Source organism: Hyaena hyaena, unplaced genomic scaffold (genome assembly GCF_003009895.1).
Source record: "Hyaena hyaena isolate Hyena2069 unplaced genomic scaffold, ASM300989v1 scaffold_614, whole genome shotgun sequence".
NCBI lineage: Eukaryota > Metazoa > Chordata > Mammalia > Carnivora > Hyaenidae > Hyaena > Hyaena hyaena.
The window spans coordinates 976881-997940 of NW_024081244.1; the positions used below are offsets into that span (position 1 = coordinate 976881).

General features: G+C 47.7%; 1 protein-coding gene and 3 non-coding genes across 4 annotated transcripts; 2 read left to right on the top strand and 2 right to left on the bottom strand.

The window, feature by feature from the left end:
• Positions 1–3901: 3901 nt before the first annotated feature.
• LOC120248816 (histone H4) lies at positions 3902–5742 on the bottom strand. The gene is made up of 2 exons (XM_039257299.1): positions 5271–5742; positions 3902–4369 (listed from the first exon to the last, which is right to left on the bottom strand). The coding sequence occupies exon 1, from the start codon at positions 5725–5727 to the stop codon at positions 5416–5418; it is 312 nt and encodes a 103-aa protein (XP_039113230.1). The 5' UTR covers positions 5728–5742; the 3' UTR covers positions 3902–4369; positions 5271–5415.
• Positions 5743–6490: 748 nt separating this feature from the next.
• Positions 6491–6562, top strand: TRNAM-CAU. The gene has a single exon. It is a non-coding gene; the product is annotated as a tRNA-Met (tRNA).
• A 4473-nt stretch (positions 6563–11035) lies between these two features.
• Positions 11036–11108, top strand: TRNAR-UCG. The gene has a single exon. It is a non-coding gene; the product is annotated as a tRNA-Arg (tRNA).
• A 4464-nt stretch (positions 11109–15572) lies between these two features.
• Positions 15573–15654, bottom strand: TRNAS-GCU. The gene has a single exon. It is a non-coding gene; the product is annotated as a tRNA-Ser (tRNA).
• Between the last annotated feature and the right edge of the window lie 5406 nt (positions 15655–21060).

The window sequence follows — 21060 nt, forward strand, 5'->3', positions numbered from 1 at the left end:
TAATAAAGTAAAATGTACAATTGTATTGGTGGAATCACGTCACTTCCCACAAAACGACAGAAGCCTCCTAAGCTATTGAATGTTGCTTGTACTGGGTTTTGTTTATAAGAAAGAAAAATTACCCCTGAGACCCCAAAAGTCTATAGATGCTCACAGGGGACAAAGCAGGGCACTTTGCCAAAATCACCGTTGATACACACAAAACTTATATTTCAATGGATCCTTCTAGAAATATTTTCCCTTTCTGCAAGGTTACTTGTGTACCCTGAAGTCTTTTTTTTTTTATTTTTTAAATATTTTTATTATTATTTATTTCTAGGAGAGAGAGAGAGAGAGAGAGAGACAGCGTGAGCAGGGGAGGGTCAGAGAGAGGGGAGGATACAGACTCTGAAATAGGCTCCAGGCTCTGAGCTGGCAGTCAGCACAGAGCCCGACGCGGGGCTCAAACCCACGAACCGCGAGATCATGACCTAAGCGAAAGTCGGACGCTTAACTAAGCCACCCAGGCGCCTCATGTACCCTGAAGTCTTTTGTTTCATTAACTGTAAATTTGTTTAATCTTCATTTCATTCCCATCTACTTATCCAGGCACTTGAGAGTTTCAGTGCACTTTCACTCTAACAAGGAAAGATATACCCACGCGCCATTGAAATACAATATGCTAAGAGCAACAGTGGGTTTTGAAAAAGATAATTGTTCCACAATGAGAAAATCAAGCTGTAGGGAAGACCAAAAGGAGAAACCACTTTGCAGAGTTCCCTGTTGTCCAGAGTAAAGCCCAGATCCCCGTCGCACCCTGACAGGTCCCCTGAACTGAGCATGAGCCTGTGTGAGCGTCCACTTAGGTCTTCCAGTGCAGACTTGAGTTATGCTCTTTGGACACCCTTGACAGTGTGCATTTCTGCTTTGCATTTCATGGGAGTGTGTGCTGACTTTCCAAATAGACTGCAAGCTTCTCAAAAGCAGATAAAAACAGACTGGGGTGCTCAGGGGCTGGACTGTCATCACAGACAGCCTCCCTGAAAGGATATTTGAATAAAAAAGTGAAGAAAGTGAGAGGCGATGCCTCCAAAGATCTGGGAGCTGAGAGGCCCAGGGAGATGGAAGAGTCTTTGAAAGATCTGTGTACTTGGCCTGTTTGAGAAAGTTCCAGGGCCAGTGTTACTGGGCTAAGAAGGAGAGGGGGTGTAGACAGATTGGAGGTAACAAGGGCCAGTAAGGCTTGTAGGCCACTTAAAAGACTTTGACTTTCACTTTAAGTGAAATGAGAGCCATTGGAGGGTTTCATCAAGAAGTGACTTGATGTGATTTACACTTCAGTACAATCCCTCTGGCTGCTGCGTGAACTACAGGAGAGCAGAAGCAGAAGCAGAGGCCGAAGGGGCTGTAGGACTAGAGGTGGGCGTGAGGCCGCTGGGCCAGAGCAGCAGCAACGGGAAAGAGCCGGGAAGGGAAATGCTCGCCTTCTTGCTGTGTCTTCCAGGTACAGCTGACAGGACGAATTATGGGCTGGAGAATCGAAAACAACTCCAGCTGAAAGGTCGGACTCGCCATTTTCCAAATTCAAGATGTGGATGACAGAGGCTGTTCTCGTGGTGGTGAGGACGGAATTGGAGATGGATATTAATGGGCCTCCAAGTAGAGAAGTCAGGTGGGTCGCTGGGACTCTGAGTCTGAAGTTCAAGGGAAGTCTCTGGGCTGATGACTTAACTTCTACATTATTGTGTAGACAGCATCTCCACAACAATCGAGGAACACAAATCCCACAGAACCAGAGATGTGTGTCCTCAGGGTCCACTTCTCAGATCAGGAGCTGGTGAAGGTAAGGGAAGAGAAAAGGCAGCGTCCGACACAGAGCTCTGATGGCATCCACAAACAGGCTTCAGGAAGCCTGAGAACTCCCTGGAATTGCATGCAAAATATATGCGGAAGGTGGGTGCATTTTAAGAAGGGTGCCTAGATGTACCGGTGGATCTCCAGAGTGATCTCTCATGGTTCTTACTTCAACAGATTATTTGAGTGAGGGCCCCACTGTTATGGCATACTCATGGCTGAGGGCACCTTTCCCCATCTGTAATACAAGAATATTTATTCTGCTTGTTCTGAGACTCACAGGAGAAAGGCAGACTTACAGAAGCACTTGTAAAACCATCAGTGACATATCCACATATCATGAATACAGACCAAACACTCCTTACTTATCTGACCTACGGCTCAGTTCTTGAACTGCTTCTCTTCATTACCAACCCTCTTTCCTAAGAGAGCTCATCTTCCCACGTGGCTTTTTCACTCTCATAGCATCATGGCAGTTATACTCTGACAACTCCCAATAATGTTTCCAGCCCAGACCTCATCCCTGAACTGCAGATTCATATGTCCAGCTGTACAGGGTCTACTTTCCTTTTAGATATGTAATAGGCATCCCGAATTCTGCATGTCCACAGCTGACCCTGTGATGCTCCCCAAAACGTGTTACTTCCATATCCATATCCGTTTGAGCAACTGGCATTACCATCCTGGATGCAGTGGTTAAAATCACTGAGATTTGCCAAGAATGTTCCTATTCTCTCATACCCTACATTCACCAGCTAAGAAAAGGGCCAAGGGCCACTAGACCCAACTTTACAACGGCGTATTATTTTGAATGGAAGCTACGTGGGAAACAGCACATGCAAGGACACTTAGACCCTCCTCTGTCCCCTCGAAATGAAATAAATCTCCCAATAAAAGGAACCCCTCACTGGACTAAGTAAAACGACATCGTCAGAAATAGGAACCTTAAAGCCAAGAAAGCTGTAGAAACAATCCTGGTTAATTTTACTTATGTGCTACCTCAACCCAAATTCCTCCTAGAATTCCTAATTAAAGCTCCCAAACATGTGTTTGGTTTTTTTTGGGTTTTTTTTTTTTTTTTGGTGGTTTATTTATTTTTGAGACAGAGAGACAGAGTGTGAGAGGGGGAAGGGCAGTGAGAGAGGGAGGGAGACAACAGAATCTGAGGGGAGCCTGGGTGGCTCAGTCAGTTAAGCGCCAACTTTGGCTCAGGTCATCTCATGGTTTGTGGGTTTGAGCCCTGCAGTGGGCTCTGTACTGACAGCTAGCTCAGAGCCTGGAGCCTGCTTGGAATTCTCTGTCTCCCTCTCTCTGTCTCCCTCTCTCTCTGGCCCTCCCCTGCTCACTTTCTCTCTCTCTCTCTCAGAAAAATTAAATAAATAAATAAATAAAAAGAATCTGAAACAGGCTCCAGGCTCTGAGCTGTCAGGAAGAACCCAATGCGGGGCTGGAACCCATGAACTGGGAGATCATGACCTGATCTGAAGTCGACGCTTAACTGACAGCCACCCAGGTGCCCCTCAAACATGTGTTTTTAATCCTGCCCACTCTTCACAAATCCATTTTCTCTATCTAGAAGGTATTAAAAACTGCCTGCTTTATTCATTTGTTTGGGCCTCAAATTTCTTTTTTTGTTTTTTTTAATTTTTAAATGTTTTATTTCTAGGAGAGAGAGAGAGAGACAGCGTGAGCAGGGGAGGGTCAGAGAGAGAGGGAGTCACAGACTCTCAAACGGGCTCCAGGCTCTGAGCTGGCAGTCAGCACAGAGCCCGACGCGGGGCTCGAACCCACGAACCGCGAGATCATGACCTAAGCGAAAGTCGGACGCTTAACCGACTAAGCCACCCAGGCGCCCCTGGGCCTCAAATTTCTTATTGGCCCTCTGGACACAGGTAATAAAACATTTGGATGTTTTTTTCTTTCCTCCTGGTAATGTCTCCTATAAAGTTTAGTCCAGCTGGAAGACCCTGAAGGAAGTGAAATATTTCTGATGACGTTTTGGGGTGACGGTGAGGTGGTCCAGAGCCAACGGCCAAAAAAGAATTCTTAAGAGGTCTTTGGTGCAAAAAGGTGATTTTATTAGAGCACGGGGACAGACAGGACCGTGGGCAGGAAGAGCTGACCTGATGGGGAACTGCTTATATAGCCTTAGGTTGGGAGGGGGGTCAGGGATAGAGTAAATCGCTAAGGAATTTTGGAAGCAAGGTTTTCAGGACCTTGAGGGGCTAGCTGTTGCTAGAGAAACGCCATTCATTACGGTTTAGTAAAACGTCAGTCATGAGACCCTCCAGATGTGTATCAGGGGCCACAAGTTTGGAGTATGATTGTCAGTATATACGTTGAGGCAGCTGAGATAAAGGAAGCTTCCAAAGGAATTTTTGTGTGTTAAAGCAGCCTTACAGGTTCTGGGCTGGGGGCCGGGTTGGTCAGGATAGTGTTAGGCCAAGATTCTTTTGTCCCCTGCAAAGTGTCATCATCCAGGCAGCTGAGCTCCCAGAGGGAGGTCACTCTGCTGGTTTCAAGGACTTGTCCATGGCTGTAGACAGGAAGAGAATTAAATTTTTCACTTGCTTTACTTTCCCCCATCACCATCGGAAGCGCTTACATCCCTTTCCTTTGTTCTTGGGTGGCCAGGAGTGCCCGAGGAATATCACACAGATCCCACCTGGGGGAGGGGAGGCGCCTGTATTTTGCCATCAGCTTGTCGAAGCTCCCTCATCACTTCCTCCCCTACACTTAGTAATTTGGGGGTGAAATATCCTGATGCTTATATATACTTTTAAAAATGCTACCACGGCTCCTTAAGGTTAGGTGACGTTTCCATATTGACCACTAAGTAACATCCGTAACTACGTGAGGTTTTCATAATACATCGGAAAATGCGCGCTGGGCCACGCACACCTTGCCAGATCTACGCCTACTGGCCCAGCCCACAGCCCCCGGACCTTCCCGGCCGCAGAGCCCGCGGGCCGATCGCGGCTCAGCCCAGGGGCCGGGCGGGGCCGGGGGGGCGGGGCCGGAGCCGGAGGGGGCGGGGCCGAGCGGGGCGGGGGCGGGGCAGAGGGGCGGGGCCGAGCGCGGCTCAGCCCAGGGGCGGGGCGGGGCCGGCGGCGGCGGGAACCGGTCTTTGTTCCGCAGCCGCCCACCCGCCGCGGCGCCCGCCATCTTGGATACGGGAACCCGGCCGGAAAGGCGCGTCCGCTCCCTCCCCGGTGGGAATCCCTTCTAGCATTCGGTAGCCAAACCCACGCGACTTCTAACTCGGAAGTGCTCGAGAACAAAGGAAGCTCCCTGGTAGAGCCGACGGTGCCACGTGACCCTGTCGGTCACCAGGAAACGATGGATTCCCCGAGGCTTAATCCCAGCCGCTGCAGAGCCACGGACAGTTTAACCATGTCCCAACGTCATAAAGCCATCAGGTTAAGAGCACGACAGACCTGAGACCGTAACTCCCACAAACTTGAACCTGGACCCTCAGGTAGAAAGTTCTTAAACAGGAACTGAAAGTTACAGTCTTTCATGAGGTGTGGGCGGCCCTGAAAAGGGCCTTTTTGTGATGCGGAGGTACCAGGTCGCGGGCGCTCAGCCCCCGAAGCCGTAGAGGGTGCGGCCCTGGCGCTTGAGCGCGTAGACCACGTCCATGGCCGTGACCGTCTTGCGCTTGGCGTGCTCCGTGTAGGTGACGGCGTCCCGGATCACGTTCTCCAGGAACACCTTGAGCACCCCGCGCGTCTCCTCGTAGATGAGGCCGGAGATGCGCTTGACGCCGCCGCGCCGGGCCAGCCGCCGGATGGCGGGCTTCGTGATGCCCTGGATGTTGTCGCGCAGCACCTTGCGGTGGCGCTTGGCGCCGCCCTTGCCCAGGCCCTTCCCGCCCTTGCCGCGGCCGGACATGACAGCACCGCCGAGAGAGCTCCCGAAGAAAGCGTGGAAGCGGTTGGAACAATCTCCTTATATATGCCGATTGCGGACCTAATTGAGGACTGGAAGCGCGCGCGCGGGAACGGCCGTGGCCCGGCCCCGCCCCTCACGGCGGCTGGAGTGACGTCACTGGAGGCAGGGCCCGAGACGGGACTTCCGGAGCGCGGGCTCCGCGAGGCGGCGGGGGTCCTGGGGTCCTGTGTGGGCAGCTGGGGGCTTCTCAGGTGCGTCGCGCTAGAGACGCGAGCGCCCTCGTCTGTTTTTGCTGTGTGGGGAGCCTTGGCTGATCTCAGGCGCTCGCGTCGGCCTGCGCGCCCCCGGCGCTCCTGCGCCCGCGGGCCGGCCCTTCGCGCCCGAGCCGGCCGCCAGGCCTCCCGTGGCGGTCGTCACCCGCGCACCGAGCCCGAGGGGCGTCCTCCCGATGGCCGCCGCGCGCCTGCTTAGCGACCCGAAGCGGACTCTCGCCTGCCGGGCGAAGCCCGCCCTCCCGGTTTAGTGCGGCTCCTAATCTTCACCGACTACCCTGGCACCCCTCCCCCTGCCTCCGGAACTCCAACAGTGGGTTAATGTGTCCGTCGCTGGCCCTGGTGGTAGCGACAGTATCCCGAAGAGGACTGACAGTTTATGGTCGCCGAGGTGTTGAATCGGCGACCTCGATTTTTCGAGGTTTTTCCAGTGTCCGTAATCGCCTCTGAACACAGTTAAGAGTGTCACTCGGAAGCACGCTTTGCCAGGGAGCAGAGTGGCGCAGCGGAAGCGTGCTGGGCCCATAACCCAGAGGTCGATGGATCGAAACCATCCTCTGCTATCTGCTTTTTTTCCTTACAGGCTTATAGTTAAAATTCTATAGCTTCGTTTCCCAATACGGAAAGAAAATAGAGCCTGTTGTTTTGCTTCATTCTGGGGTGAAACTTATTTCCTGAAAATAACGGTGAAACTTGATATTCTCCAGAGATGAATAGACCGGCCGTCATGGACACTCAAGTATCATTAACGAAGATGTTCTCCCACCATAAACTATATTTCTAGTGGTTGCCAAAATGATCATGACTGCCCCATTGCCCTGTGAAGCTGGGAAAAACGCTAAAATAAGCTGAGTGTAGGAGTGAGGGCAGGGTTGGAAGCCGAGAGAAGGCGTTTTCTTTCCTTCTAAACGTTATTCAGAAAGCACTAATTGTTAGTGAGCTGTGGCCGCGTGGCTAAAGCCATAGACTGATCTGCTGGGCCGTCCCAGGGCCAAAACTTTGCAACGACCAGAGTCTGAATCTTTAGAATAAATATGTAACAGTTTGAGACAGAGTGCAAAGTTTTGGTGGCCACGACTGAGCTGTGACTTGAGAAAACCACTTATGTGGTTGGTGCTGGTAAATGTGTCTCTACCGCCTACCGCCCTTTACAGTCTCCAACAGAAGTGCTCTCTGTGCTCATTTGTAAAGTGTATGTTTTATATTTCTCTTAGAAAAGATCCCTATTCAGATATTTGTGTGACACCGTGCTACACATTAAGTATTTAAGTAACCTACAGTCTAGACGTGCTTTTCAACAAGTATATAAGTATGTATAGTACAATAAGATATTTCTTTTAAGAGATTATGCACAAAGTACAGTGGAAGAAGGAAAAATGAGGGTTTTTGATAGCCCCATGGTCACCTGCCAGTTGGGTGATTTGCTAGAAGGACTCACACGACTCAACATATTCTCACAGTTAAGATTTTATCACAGCAAAGGGAAGAGTGCAGACACAGGAGGGGAAAGATACAAAGAGCAAAGACGAGAAGTCTTTCTTGGCCTCCATCTTCAAAAACAATACGGATATTCTTGTCTCCAGTTGCGAACTACAGTCCCTAGTGAACTCTGGTTGCCAAGCAAAGTCCACTTGAGTGAGTATTGGAGCCCAAGTTCTGGAAGGGAGCCAATCACCGACCTCCACACCTGCCTGACACCAGCTACGCGTCAGGAATTTCCAAGTTTACTTCAAATAACCTGACAACCTGCTTCATAGTGATCCACCGCTTCAGGTACATAGAATAACATCATTACCTAGTAACTGAACATTCCAGTACTTCCGTTCTCAGAGTTTGACAAAGGGTCATCACTGTGACTACCGAGATCTGTGAAAAACAAGTAAATTAGATTTGCTGCATTACCTTTGCGCTGGTAATGACCCAATTCGGGAAAGGTGGCAGATGTTGAGTCCCAACCTGAATGAGTAAGAGCTTAGCAGGCAGCCAAGAAGAAGCTTCCAGATAGGAAAAACAAAACAAAACAAAACAAAAACAAGTACGAGGAGGCATAACAGTTAAGGGTTTCTAAAGACCTATAAAACATTCAGTGCGATGGAGTGTGGAGGTGAGAGAGATTGCAGGAGGAGGATTTGAGGAGAAAAGTGGCCGTATTCAGAGTCCCATTCACGCTGTAGGTGAAGGCGGTCTGCCCTAAGCAGTATCCCAGATGGCCGGATATTCCTTGCTCAACACTGGACGGATGACATTGGTAGCTGTCTGCTGGTCACATGTACTCACGGCCTGGAGGAGGAGGGCACCACATCCCATGCACGGTCTCTCGGTCTACAGTCTCAAACAGAGTGAGCCAGCAAGGGCTGTGGGAGGTAAGCTTCCTAGTAACCAGGGGGTACAGTGGCCCCTGGTTCCCTCCAAAAGATGGATTGGCTTATCAGCTTCCAAGACTGACAGGGAGGGGAAACCCATTAGGTTGAGGGGCTGATCGGATGTACCTGGTCTGGTTGATAGAGGAACTGGGCTCCTATGTGACCTGTGAGGTCATATCCTGTGAGAACAGGCAAATTCACAGGCCTTTGGGGGCCCTATGAGGCTCAAAGATATCAAAGGAGCCCTGAAAATTCTGGGGCCTACAATGTAATTCTGCGTTGTGGCAGAAGAGCTAGGGAAAGTGCCAGTCATAAGGAAGTGAATGTGCAATGCAAATGGGTTTTGATTTTATTTGTCTGTGGGCAGTAAGAAACCATCACCAACGTTGATCAAAGGAGTAATACGATCAAATTTTCTCATCAGAAAAAAAAATCTCTGGAGTTTTCAAGCTGGTAGTCTTATCTTTGACTGTTTGGGGTAAGGGTGTTGGTTTTTGGTTTTATAGCAAACTATGCAACAATGTCTTTCATAATGTATGCGGTTTTTAAAAATCATTTCTTCAACCTCTCCATTCACAGACGAGCGTAAGTGTACTGTCTAACATATTAGAACATGACCGTTGCCAAGGGAAGAGAACAGTATCCGTAAAGCACGCTAGGCCAGGAAGCCAGTGCATCTGCACAGCTCTGAAAACAGGCAGGTGAACGTGACCGACAGACCAAACCCCAAACTCAGCCTTCACTGGCCACCATCCCATAACCAGGCCCGTATCAGCAGCACATCTCTTGCCAACAACCATCAAATGTCCAAGGTTTTCTTTCTTTTTTTAATGTTTTACTTATTTTTGAGAGAGAGAGAAACAGCGTGAGCAGGGGAGGGTCAGAGAGAGAGGGAGACACAGAATCCGAAGACAGGCTCCAGGCTCTGAGCTGCCAGCACAGAGCCCGACGCAGAGCTGGAACCCACTAACCGTTAGATCATGACCTGAGCCGAAGTCAGATGCTCAACCGAATGAGCCACCCAGGCGCCCCTAAGGTTTTCATCATCTTCTGCCACAGGTATTTGGAATATATGTTCCTTGGGTATCACCAGAATATATGTTGATGCTTGAGGGGAAATGTCATAGAAACCAAGATACCAGCCATCCTCAAAAAAAATTTTGGCTGGAAGGTTAAGCCACCCGACTCCTGGTGTTTCAGCTCGGGTCGTGAGCTCACGGCTGTTGAGTCCCAGCCCCACGTCTTGCTCCGTGCTGGCAGTGTGGAGCCTGCTTAGGATTCTCTCCACCCTTCCCCTGCTCGCTTGCTCTCTCTCACTCTCTCTGAAAATAAGTAAGTAAACTTAAAAAAAACTTATTTTGGCTGGACATCCTTGCCAGTGATCCTCCCGAAAATCATGTCTCCACGAGGCCACATGTCTGAGCCTGGTGGTCTCCTCTTACCACTTCTACCAACACCACCCACGATGGCTTAGCCACCGTCTTCCTGCTTCCAGGGGGAGAGAAAGAGAACATGTCCGTAGTCAGATTTTTGCAGGATAAAATAATCTTAGCTCAATAACCCCCACATTAAAGATTATCGCAAAATTTCACCCCCCAAAAATATGTATGTGAGAAATTGAGCCCATTTTTATTGAGCTCCTACTATTTGCCTGATGGTATTCTGCGGACAAGGAAGGAGGGACACATAACAGACCCCATGTCTGTGTTCCAGAATCTTCTAATTTGCTAGTCAAGAAAAGCCAAGACCTGTCACAAATGAGCCAAGAGGACCAGTTTTAAGAAAATTAACGAAATTCAATGTATGTAAATTGTCGACATTATCGTTAAACAAGGTCACACAGACTCACTGACGAACTGGAAAGAAGCCATCCAAGCTAGAAGTGTAAATCTCTACCACTTTATTGGGCCAAGCGCTCTACAGAACACTGTAAATTCTGTAAATGACTCGTCCATGGAATTTTATTGCAACACGTTCTTGTGTGGAGTCATCTATGAAACGGAGAAATTGTTAACCGTCAATGTTTGTGATACTGCGATAGTATTTCTCTCTTCACATATGGAAACCTCAAATACTATTAGTGACCCTGGCCCGCTCGAAAGCCCTAAGCAACGCCAACAAAAAGCACGCTCCTCTCCCGACGGAGACACGCTGAAAAGCGCTCTGACGACACAGGACAACAATCGCAGAAGGTACCAGAGTGTGAGAAGGGGAAAGCTGTTACCGGGGGGCCTGCAAGAGCCGAGAAAGACACTGGTGCGGGTGCCGACCGCCTTGTGGGGGCGGGTACACGGTCCCTGTGCGGGGACGGTCCAGGCACCTGGGGTCTGAGACTAGTGAGTGTGGATGAGTGTGAACAGGGAGGACGCTCCAAGCGCATTCGAATACATCCCTTGACGCAGAAGATAGGCGGTCCTCTGGCATCTTTTCGGCCCCAGGAGCAGGTTTTCTGCCCGGGAGCGGTCACGTGAGCGACTTTTGTCCCCCACGGAGCACGCATGGCAATTGTCAGTTCCTACCCGGGCTGTCAGTTCCAGTCCCGCCGCCGGGGCCTCAAATACCCCAGGAACCTAGTGTTGAAAGCGCGGGTGGGTGGCGCGCTATGGGCGACTCAGGACCCGGCGGAGGGCTCATTATACTTTCTAAGTGTTGCGACACGACCACGCACCTGGGGACCACGTGGCCTAACGGATAAGGCGTCTGACTTCGGATCAGAAGATTGAGGGTTCGAATCCCTTCGTGGTTAGCTCTGGCTCTTTTTACTCAACCCCCAAAGTGGCTATAGTTGACGCGGCGGGAGGAGGGACCACCTGTCACCGGTTTTACAAACCCGGCTCGTCTTTCCTACCCACAAGGGGGCATTGAAAAGCCTTGGGAGATCCGGGTTTTAAGAGGCGTCGGATGTGTAAAGCGACCCCTCTCTAAGAAGGGCGGAGTCTGTGACTAACGCGGGGCCCTGGGGCCTGCACCGGGGGAACCTGTCGTTTGTCCCCGAATCTCTTCTCTGTCTCTGTCTCCTCTGGTCTGAGTCTGTGCGTCCTTGGACGTTCCGGCTGCCGCTGCTGCAGTCTGTGTTACTGGTTTTCACTCTCACCCTCCTCTCCGCCTTAACTGCCTTTTTGCTTCCACCTGTGTCGTCATCAAAAGGATGAGAACAGCTCATATGCAAACCTGAACTACAGAACAGAAACGTTAAGGCCAGGAAAAGAACCCAGCTGTTTACAGAGTGTGTAGGCAAACAGGAAGACAGAGAAGATAGCGGTAGAAAATACAAAAAACCCACATTTTTATGCCTGAATAACCCGGATTTTAAACTTCAGGATGGAGAAAGAGTCATTTCCAATTCTTGACTTCCTGGTGAAACAGTTTGTTCACATCACATGGCGCGCATGAGTGCTTTTGCTAGGTCAGAGCAATGAGTATTAAAACAAGGGAATAATTAGTATCTCTTCCTCTCCCCAGCCTCTCTTTTAGCCTCTGCTGTGACTGTGGGTTTCTCTAGACGGCTGTCGGGTCCAAATTGCAAAGAAAAGTTGGCGCTTGAGCGCTGGTTCTCAGAGGATGAGATTTCTCAGAGAAAAAAAAAGTGGCAAGGCGTTCATGTCATAAGAAAGCACTCACTGCTTCCTCACAAAATGTACCATGTACACTAAGTAAACCCTTTATAAACCCAGAAAGGATACAATCTCAAAAGAACTGGATAAAGCTGCAGCTAAGAAATATTTAAGTTGTTCTCATGTTTCTGGTTTCCTGAGAACAGGCAAAAGCTTCCCCCTCCCCACCGGATGGGCATCGAACCCTTCGCGCCAGAGGATAAACTGACTTTTTTCGCCCACACCCTCTCCAGGAGGTTCATGGAAGTAGAAGTTCTGATCCATGAAGATAAAAATGTTCCTGATACAAATTATTTTACCCTTTCTTCTTTCTCTTTCTCCTGCATTCACAGCAAAGGATACCAAGAGGAGCAGACAGCCTTTCCAGACCAGGAAGTGCCAAAGAGAAGAAAATAAAAAATGATAGGGCCATCTGCAGATATCCTGACCCTTAAATGGTCATTGGGGCTTAGGGGGCTTGTCCCCAAATCCAGAGAATAAGAATATATAATAAGAATATATGCACCCCCCCCCAATAGATGTGTAAGCCTTCCGGCTTTGAGAAGGGGATTCAGGAAAAAAAAAAAAAAAACCCACTCATTAGCGATGGATGGGAAAAGTGACTGGAAGAACAGAAAAAAGAAGGCTTCCTGGGTGTGGATTACAAACATGGGGGTTGGGCCCTGCTGGACACGGACAGAGCAAATTCACAAATGTAGTAAGTGTTTCTGGAGCACGCTAGGACTCTGGGATATAGGATCTAAGATCCGAGGATCACAGGAAACAAAGTATGCAAAAGTCCATGTCCTTAAGAGACTTGGGCTGGGGGATAGGGAGAGGGGAAGGGAACAACACAGGAAACATAAAAGAGAGTAAGTGGATTATATAATATATACATAAATTATATGATATATTAGAGAAGGTAGTTTCGAAAATGTAAGGATTTTTATCATGACCTGGAAGCAGCAAAGACTGTGTGTTGCAGTCAGCTATTGCTCCGTAACAAACACACAAAACACAAACTCCTAAAAGCACCTAACAGTAAGCATTTACTACTCAAATGTCTGAAGGCAAGTGATCTGGCCAAGCTCACGAAAGGCTGTATTTTTGAGCTGTGGGCACAGCGCCATGTGGCTCCTGGGCTCCCTGCTGCAGGGGCTCCCGTGACCTTGAAGCATGTTCCCTCTGGGACCATGAGTGAAATTGCAGCCACTCCCTGGAGGGGACTTCCTGTCACGAAGATGGCAAATGTATTTAAAGGCCCTGCTTGACTTGTGTCTACTAAGGTTGACCCAAGTCATCCTCAGGCTGCAGCCCAGAGATAAGGGACGACACTCCATCTCTTGAAGAGGAACTGAGGAGTTCAGGCAAAGGGCTCGGATACAGAAAGGAATGGAAAATTGCCAACAGTTTAATCATGTGAGGACTGAGTACAGATTTTTGAATTTTAGCAGTTATTCCTCCCTTTTTGTTACCTTAAATATTTCATATTAAAAATGAGTCATCATGTGTATGAATTCTACACACTTTGAGAACGAGAAGAGCAGCCGCTGACAGCCAGGAACTGGTCTGACACCCAGAGCTGGGCCCGAGTGTTGCTAGGAGCTGGCCCGGTGCTCCCAGCTAAGCCCTAGGAAATTCCTGTTGAACATAAATAATTTCCGAGAATACCAACAACAGGCAAGTCCACTTTGTGATGATCGCGAAGCAAGATAAAAACAAAAACCTGCATTGTGGGGATGAGCACTGAGTGTTATGTGGAAACTAATTTGACAATAAACTATTAGAAAAAAAAAAAACTGCCCATAATCATGTCTGAACACAGATGAAAAGCAATGATATTGTCCATGTAACGAAGATTACCAAACCTCCACTCCTTCCTGGGTCACGTGAGGAACTACTGCATTTTTTAAAACCAATTTTAGCTCTAGTTCTGCTCTGATCCTCTCACCTTTGAGACAAAAATTCTGAAGGTACCCGGTCACAGAGTAGTGGAGTCACTTAATAGAGCATCATATTTTGCCTCCCTCATTGTAACAAGACAGTAAATCCAACTTTGTTCAACCACACTGTGTCCTTGGCCTTCCTAGTGCTGGGCAGGAGATCAATTATCTTGAATTTGGAAGCACCAAATATCACTGAGATAAAGGCAGTTAACTTTTATGAGGCATCTTCCATTCACGCGTCGCTCAGCCAGGTAAAAGGGACCGCGGTCTCTGCCAGTCAGGACAGTGACGACATTTTCCGGTTTGGTGTACTTTAACACGCTACGGTATTGTGCAAATAAGGGGTGTCTTGGGCCATGTGATAGTTTTAATTTTTGTTTAGGAACCTTATCAACAGCTTTTTGTGATTTTTTTCATTTAATTTTTAACGGTCTGGTGGTCTTCTTATATTTAGGAGTTTGTAAACCATCTTCAAACTGCAAGTGCCATATAAGCCAGATATTGTTAGATAAAACTCAAAATTAGATATTGCTTCAGATTTCGTGCTGCATAGGCCTCAATCCTCATGAGGTTTTTCGAAGATCCACTGGCTTATGACAGATGTACTTGAGAATATTCTAGATCTCAGAAGTCACAGTGTCAGTTGCAAGATGTGAACATACTGGAAAGAACTCATCACCCTAACCACTTGATCTGGAAGAACTTGGTTTTCACGAACCTTAGTAAGGAAAGGCTCGTTGTATGATTGTTTAAAACAGTTGGTTTGGTTTCTACGTCAGTTTCCTCATCTGTAAAACGGAGACAGGTGACAGAGGGAGTAGTTTTCAAAGAGAAAATCTCTACTACGGTCCCTACAGATTGTTTGTTGTACACTGTATACCTGAGCCTTGCTGCCTAGTTCACAGTAAAGTGAGAACAGGTGACGGCGAGATTTTAAGGGATTATGTGCTAAAATTAAGATGCAAACGGCAGAAGATGGATGAGCAAAGAAGGGAGAAACAAATAGAGGCTGCGGCGCTTGGAAAAGATCTTTGATTTAAACTCATTCAACCAAAATCCAAAATGGAGAATGACGCTCGGCCGCCTGGCTGGTTCAGACGGTAGAGCACGTGACTCTCGCTCCCCAGGTCGGCAGTTCAAGCCCCCTGATGGGCCTGGGGTCTACTTTAAAAAAAAAAAAAATAGAGAAGATGCTTTTCCTTGCGAATTTACGCGAAAGGTACAGTCGATGTGGGTCTTGTAAAGGGATCTCTTACCAGAAGGGGGCGCCAGCATTACCTGTGCGTCGGCAACGGCACGGCCGGCTGGACCTCCCCTGGGAGACGTGAGATCACCGCGCCGAGGCGCGGGGGGAGCAGGCCTGCGACCTGCGTCGGGAACGCAGGCTGGAGGGTCGCCGGCCGCCGGGCAAGGGGCTGACCCGCGAAGGACGGCGGAGGGTCCGGAGCCTGAGTTTCAGGCCGCCGTTCCCATCAAGGCGATGGGAGTAAATCTGCCCTCCGAGGTCTGTAAAACGGTTAAAACAGGCTAGGTTATAAATAGTGAAAGCTACTGGGGCTTTCGTAGTTTGGGTTTTTTTTTTTTTTTTTTTCCCCTTCCTACACGCACTTCCAACTCATATCGCTCACAAAGAGCTAAAACCTCACTCCAGCGACGCAGAGGGAAAGCCGACGACGAGGGTGGGATTCGAACCCACGCGTGCAGAGCACAATGGATTAGCAGTCCATCGCCTTAACCACTCGGCCACCTCGTCACCTGCTGGCAGCGTCTGAGACAAATCTTATGTTGCTATCTGCGCACGGCTCTATTTTGCAGTTCCTATTGTTTTGTTAATGAAGACTTCTTTACTCCCTGTAAGTGGCCCTCTTATCTAGACAAAGGAAAAAATAAAATAAAGACTATAGCCTGGGGAAGGAGGATGTGGACCCGAATAAAAACAAAATACGCTTCCTAAGGAAACGTGGGAGCCTCTGACAGAAGAACGGAGTGAATGATTGCTTTGGTTCTAGAAATCAAATTGGATCTCGTCGTTCCTATCAGGGCACGTACACTGAAACCATGTATCACGCCTCTTACCCGAGGACACTTCTGGGCGGGACTCCCAGAAGGACGGCTGCCCCGGGCAACATTAGCGCTTGTTGGAAAGAGTCACTCCTCCAGGAAGGCCAGGTGGGTGACCGGGGAGAGCTGGAAGTGAGGCGTCAAGGTCACACTGTACCCGGTTCCGGAAGCCACGCCAAAGATTTTGGACTTTGGACTTTATTAAAAAATTTTAGGACATTCTGAAGGAGCTTTGTTTTGTTTTGTTTCTATTTGTTTTGTTTGTTTCGTGCAGGTAGGTTTGATTTAAAAAGAATTTACTGTCATTTATTTTTATTTTTTTCATTATTGCCCATTTCGATGGCCACCCGCCACAGATCACCGGGAACACGCCTGCAGTTGGGTCAGGGGTCTGTGACTGCCGCCCCAAGAAAGAGCACAGACCTCCAGAGACCTTGCAGAATCTCAGTTAAAGGGGTGTTTAATAAGGTTTTAAAGACCTTATTAAATACAAACATTCTTTCACGTTCACGTCTGTCATGCCGCATTGTTAACAAAACACGACAGTCTTTCATGATTTAAAAAAAACAAAAACAAAAAAACTCTCAACAACCTTGGTATAGAGAGAATGTACCTCAACATCAAAGAGGCCGCACAACCTTCATATCGGATGTAATCCAAATACTGGGTTGATCCAAAATTGGATAACCATCTGCAGAAAACTGAAAGTGGACCTTGATCTCACAGCACTCACAAAAATTAACTGGAATTGGATTGAAGACATAAATATAAGACAAGAAACCATAAAACTCCTAGAAGGAAACATAAGGGGGAAAGCTCATCGACGTTTCTTTCAGCAATGATTTTTTGGATAAGACACCAACAGCACAAACAACAAAAGAGAAAATCAACAAGTAGGACTCTGTCAAACTGAATCGGGTCTGCGGGACAAAAGTTATCAAAAAAATGAAAAAGCAAACTATGGAATAGGAGAAAATATTTGCAAACCATATATTGGAGGAGGATTTACTATCCAAAATATAGAAAGAACTCTTACAACTCAATAAAAACAACAACAGTCAAGTCCAATTTAAAAATGCTCAGAGAACTGTATAGACATTTGCATGGACTAGCCTAGCACCATCTCAGGCAGCTCTGCTGTGATGACCACCCTGTGACCTGAAGCCTTCCTGAGCACAGCCCCCAGACACACTCCCACCCCCCACATACACAGTGTTTCTGTCCAACCCCATGATAAGTACACCTTTGGGCACCACGTCCTCAGTCTGCTCTGGAGAAACAACTGTGAGTCTCCAACATCTCCTCCAGGCAGTCCTCCTGTGTGCTCCCAGCCTCCAAGGCTATAAAAGCAGGTCTCACAGGACGTGGAGTCACCCAAGACACACTTCTCTACCTAAATCCCTTTGATAAACCATTTCTCCTCAAACTAGACTTGTCGGCCTTTTCTTCAGTCTTCCAGCTCCCTGGGCTTCTGGACGCCATTTTGTGTAGACCTCCCTTTCACGGAACGACATTTCCATCTAACTGGCCAACATGTTCAACATCTCTAATAATCAGGGAAATGCAAGTCAAAACCACAATGCCCCCACATCAGTTAGAATGGCTATCAGCAAAGAGTCAATAGGTAACAAGTGTTAGTAACTCTGTGGAGAAAAGGGGTCCTTTGTGCACTGTTGCTGGAAATGGAAGCTGGTGCAGCCGCTCTGGAACACGGTATCGAGGTTCCTCAAAAAATTAAAAACGGAACTACCCTGTGACCCAGCAATCCCACTTGAGGGTGTTTATCCAGAGGAAATGAAAACAAGTTACCCAAAGAGATATCTGCACTCCCCTGTTCGCTTCAGCAGCATTCACAATCGCTGAAATTTGGAAAAACAGACCGAAGTGTCAACGAGTGAATGTATCTTTGTATACAGGAAACTGCCATTTGTGACTGCATGGGTAGACCTCGAGGGCGTTATGCTAAGTGAACGGAGCCAGATCGAAAGACAAAGGCTGCATGGGATGGTTTACGTGTGGAATCTTGGCTAAGCGTTTAGAAATAGAGAGTACAATGGCGGTTACCAGGGGCTGCGGGGAGGGGGGGGCATGGGGGTCAAAGGGCACAAAATTTGCTGTTAGAAGGTAAATAACTTCTCAAGATCTCATGGACAGGCACGTGATTATAGTCAGCAATAGTATAGCATATACTTTAAAGTTGCTAAGAGACCACATCTTAAACATTCTCATCACAAAAATGAAATGAGTATTAGGTGACATGATGAAGGTGTTGGGTAATGGCACGCGGTAATCATACCACAACACATAAACGCATCAACACATTGCACGTTCGAAACTTCCACAATGTTACACGTCCATTATATCTGGAATTTGAAAAACCAAACCAAACTAACAAAAAGGCCTTATTGCCTTATTGTAGCACTGTGTCTTATGTTGGGTGACTTGAGGGAGGGGTCAAGGAAGCCAGGCTTTGTTCTTGGTGGCAGCTGTCAGGAGGGGAAGGCATCATTCTGTGATTTGATATCCTCATAAGTTTTATCTGGGAAAAGGTAAGAACAGAATGAAGCTAAATTGGTAAAACTAGCAGTCCCTTACACACGCGGGCAGATGTTTGGTATTTTTGTGGCGCGCACGGGACCTTTTCAGTCTATTCTGAGACTAGATTATGAAACGTTCTGTTGTTGTTTGTTTCTGTCTCGCACCATCAGGATCAGAGAACGCCCTTGCCCTTGCCGAGGCTCTTATCATGTGAGGTTGTTCCTGCTCAACAAATAAATCCCATGAGCAGTGAGCGCCAGACCAGTTCCGAGCGACCCAGGTCACATGTCTGATCATGCCTGCTCCCGGGCGCCGGGGGCTGGTTTCTCTCTTTCATCCACACCCAATGGTATCACAAAAATCAGTAAATAACTCTGTGTGTGTGTGTGTGTGTGTGTGCACGCCCGCACACACACACACGCACATGCAGCATGATATAATAAAAATCAGTAAGAAAACTAGGATGAAGGAGAACAGAAGATGACATTTGAGACATGATCAGGATTTAAATTGAATGGCCTAAGGAGGGGTCAAGAAATGATTTCATAAATAGCAAACATATGAATTATCAAATCAATATCAAAACATATCCATCTAAAACAGGTAGAAGAGTGCTCACTTCGGCAGCACGTATCATACCACAGGTAAAAGATACAAAGTTGTCGTTTTTGAGTTTAAGTGAGTGACGAATTCGAAAATGCTGCTGGAAGGAAAAACTATTTATTTGGGCTTGGGGAGGTGTTAGGACTGGGACTGTGAAATGTGGTGACCGAGGCCCATCTGAAGAGTTCACTGATTCTTTTATTTATTCGATCATTCAAAGAATATTTATCATGCATCTGACATATGCCAGGCAATGTTCTAAGCAGAGGAGCATGTAAACCTCCCTGCCCTGGTGAAATGTAATTATGCAGAAATAGGGAATAAATAATTAAAAATCAAAACCTGTGTAAGAAAATAGTAAATGCCTTGGAGTGGCGGCGAGTTGAAGGGTACCAGCAGTGGGACGTGAGCTCTCCGGGTCTCACTCCTTGCCGCACATTTGAATCCCTGGGAAACTCCAGGAAAATAGCCAGCGGAGGGCCTTATGCATAGAGATCCTGATTCACTTGTGAGGAGTGATATTACGAGAGTGATGGTTTAGCCCTTTAATGCTGGCTTAATTGTAAAGAAAGATAAAGGAAAACTATAAAAACTAAGACCTAGAAAGAATGTTCTCAGTTAGGAGGTACCAGCAATTCCTCTCAATAGAGCACTTGCTGACTAAGGGGAAAAAAAAAAAAGCTACCTGTGAAGTATGAGTCCTAGGAGAAGGCCAGAGCCGGACAGGGCTCATTCTGCTTTGGGATTTCTGGGGTCTCTGAAATCTAGTGTGGTAGACATATTTTTTGTGTCATTCCTTCCCTTGAGTGTGGGCTGGACCTAGTGACTTGCTCCTATCATACAGACACAGTCAATGTGACAGGATGTCCCTTGCATGATTAGATGACACCAGATCGTGATTTCCAGCTTACCCAAACATGTGCACTGTTGCTCTCTCAGCTTTCATGCTTTGAGAAAACGAGCCATCACATTGGTAAGATCCATGTGGCAAGGACCCACTGACGGACTCCAGCCGTCAGCCAGCCAGCACCTGAGGCCCTCAGTTTCACAGCCTTTGAGGAACTAAATCCTGCAACACACATGTGAATTTAGGAATGAGTGGATCCTTCCCTGGTTGAGCTTCGAGGTGACTCCAGTCCAGCCAATACTTTGGATGCAGATCACAAAGGACCCCGAAGCAGAAGACCCAGCCACGCTGACCCTAGAGACTCACCGCAGTTGTAAGACGAAGTGTATCTTGTATAGGTGCCAATCTTGTGGCAGTCTATACAACAGATAATCCATAAACTCGGGAAGGCCCGATGGCCCCGAGATCCCGTGGAGGGGAGGGAATGCCATTGAGAAGGTAAAAATACAAAAGACTGTAAGATTTCCAGATCTGACTTCATGCTAATTATTACACCATGGAGCCCTTATAGAAGAGTGTCTATTGGACATGTGGAAGCTGGATCTGTATTTGACCTCTGAACAAAGTCCTGGTCAACAGAATCAATCTAAAGAGCATTAGTAGACACTTTCTCTTTGTTAATAAAGGATGTGGTAGGCTGAATACTGGCTTCTGACATAGACCCACATCCTAATCTGCAGAACCTATGAACACGTTACCACCGTGCCTGGTAAAAGAGACTTTATCGATGCGATTCAATTGAGGATTTGGAAATGAAGAGATTAACCTGGATTTTCCAAGGGCACCCAAAAGAAGGTCAGAGTCAATAGTAGGAACTGTGACTATAGAGGCAGGACATGATTCGGGGAAGAGACCACTAGGAGCTGAAAATGGCAAGGAAATAAGATTCTTCCCTGAAGTCTCCAGGAAACCTGCTGACCCCTTCTTTTTAGGCTGCGGAGCTCCAGGGCTGTAAGAAAGGTAATGCATGTCATATTAAGCCAGAAATACGGGGTAATTTGCTACAGCAGCGATGGGGAACTAATACAGAGGTTCTAAAACATTACCATG

Bases quoted from the DNA above. Each gene is read 5' to 3' on its own strand.
- LOC120248816 (XM_039257299.1), bottom strand. From the start codon at position 5,727: ATGTCCGGCCGCGGCAAGGGCGGGAAGGGCCTGGGCAAGGGCGGCGCC.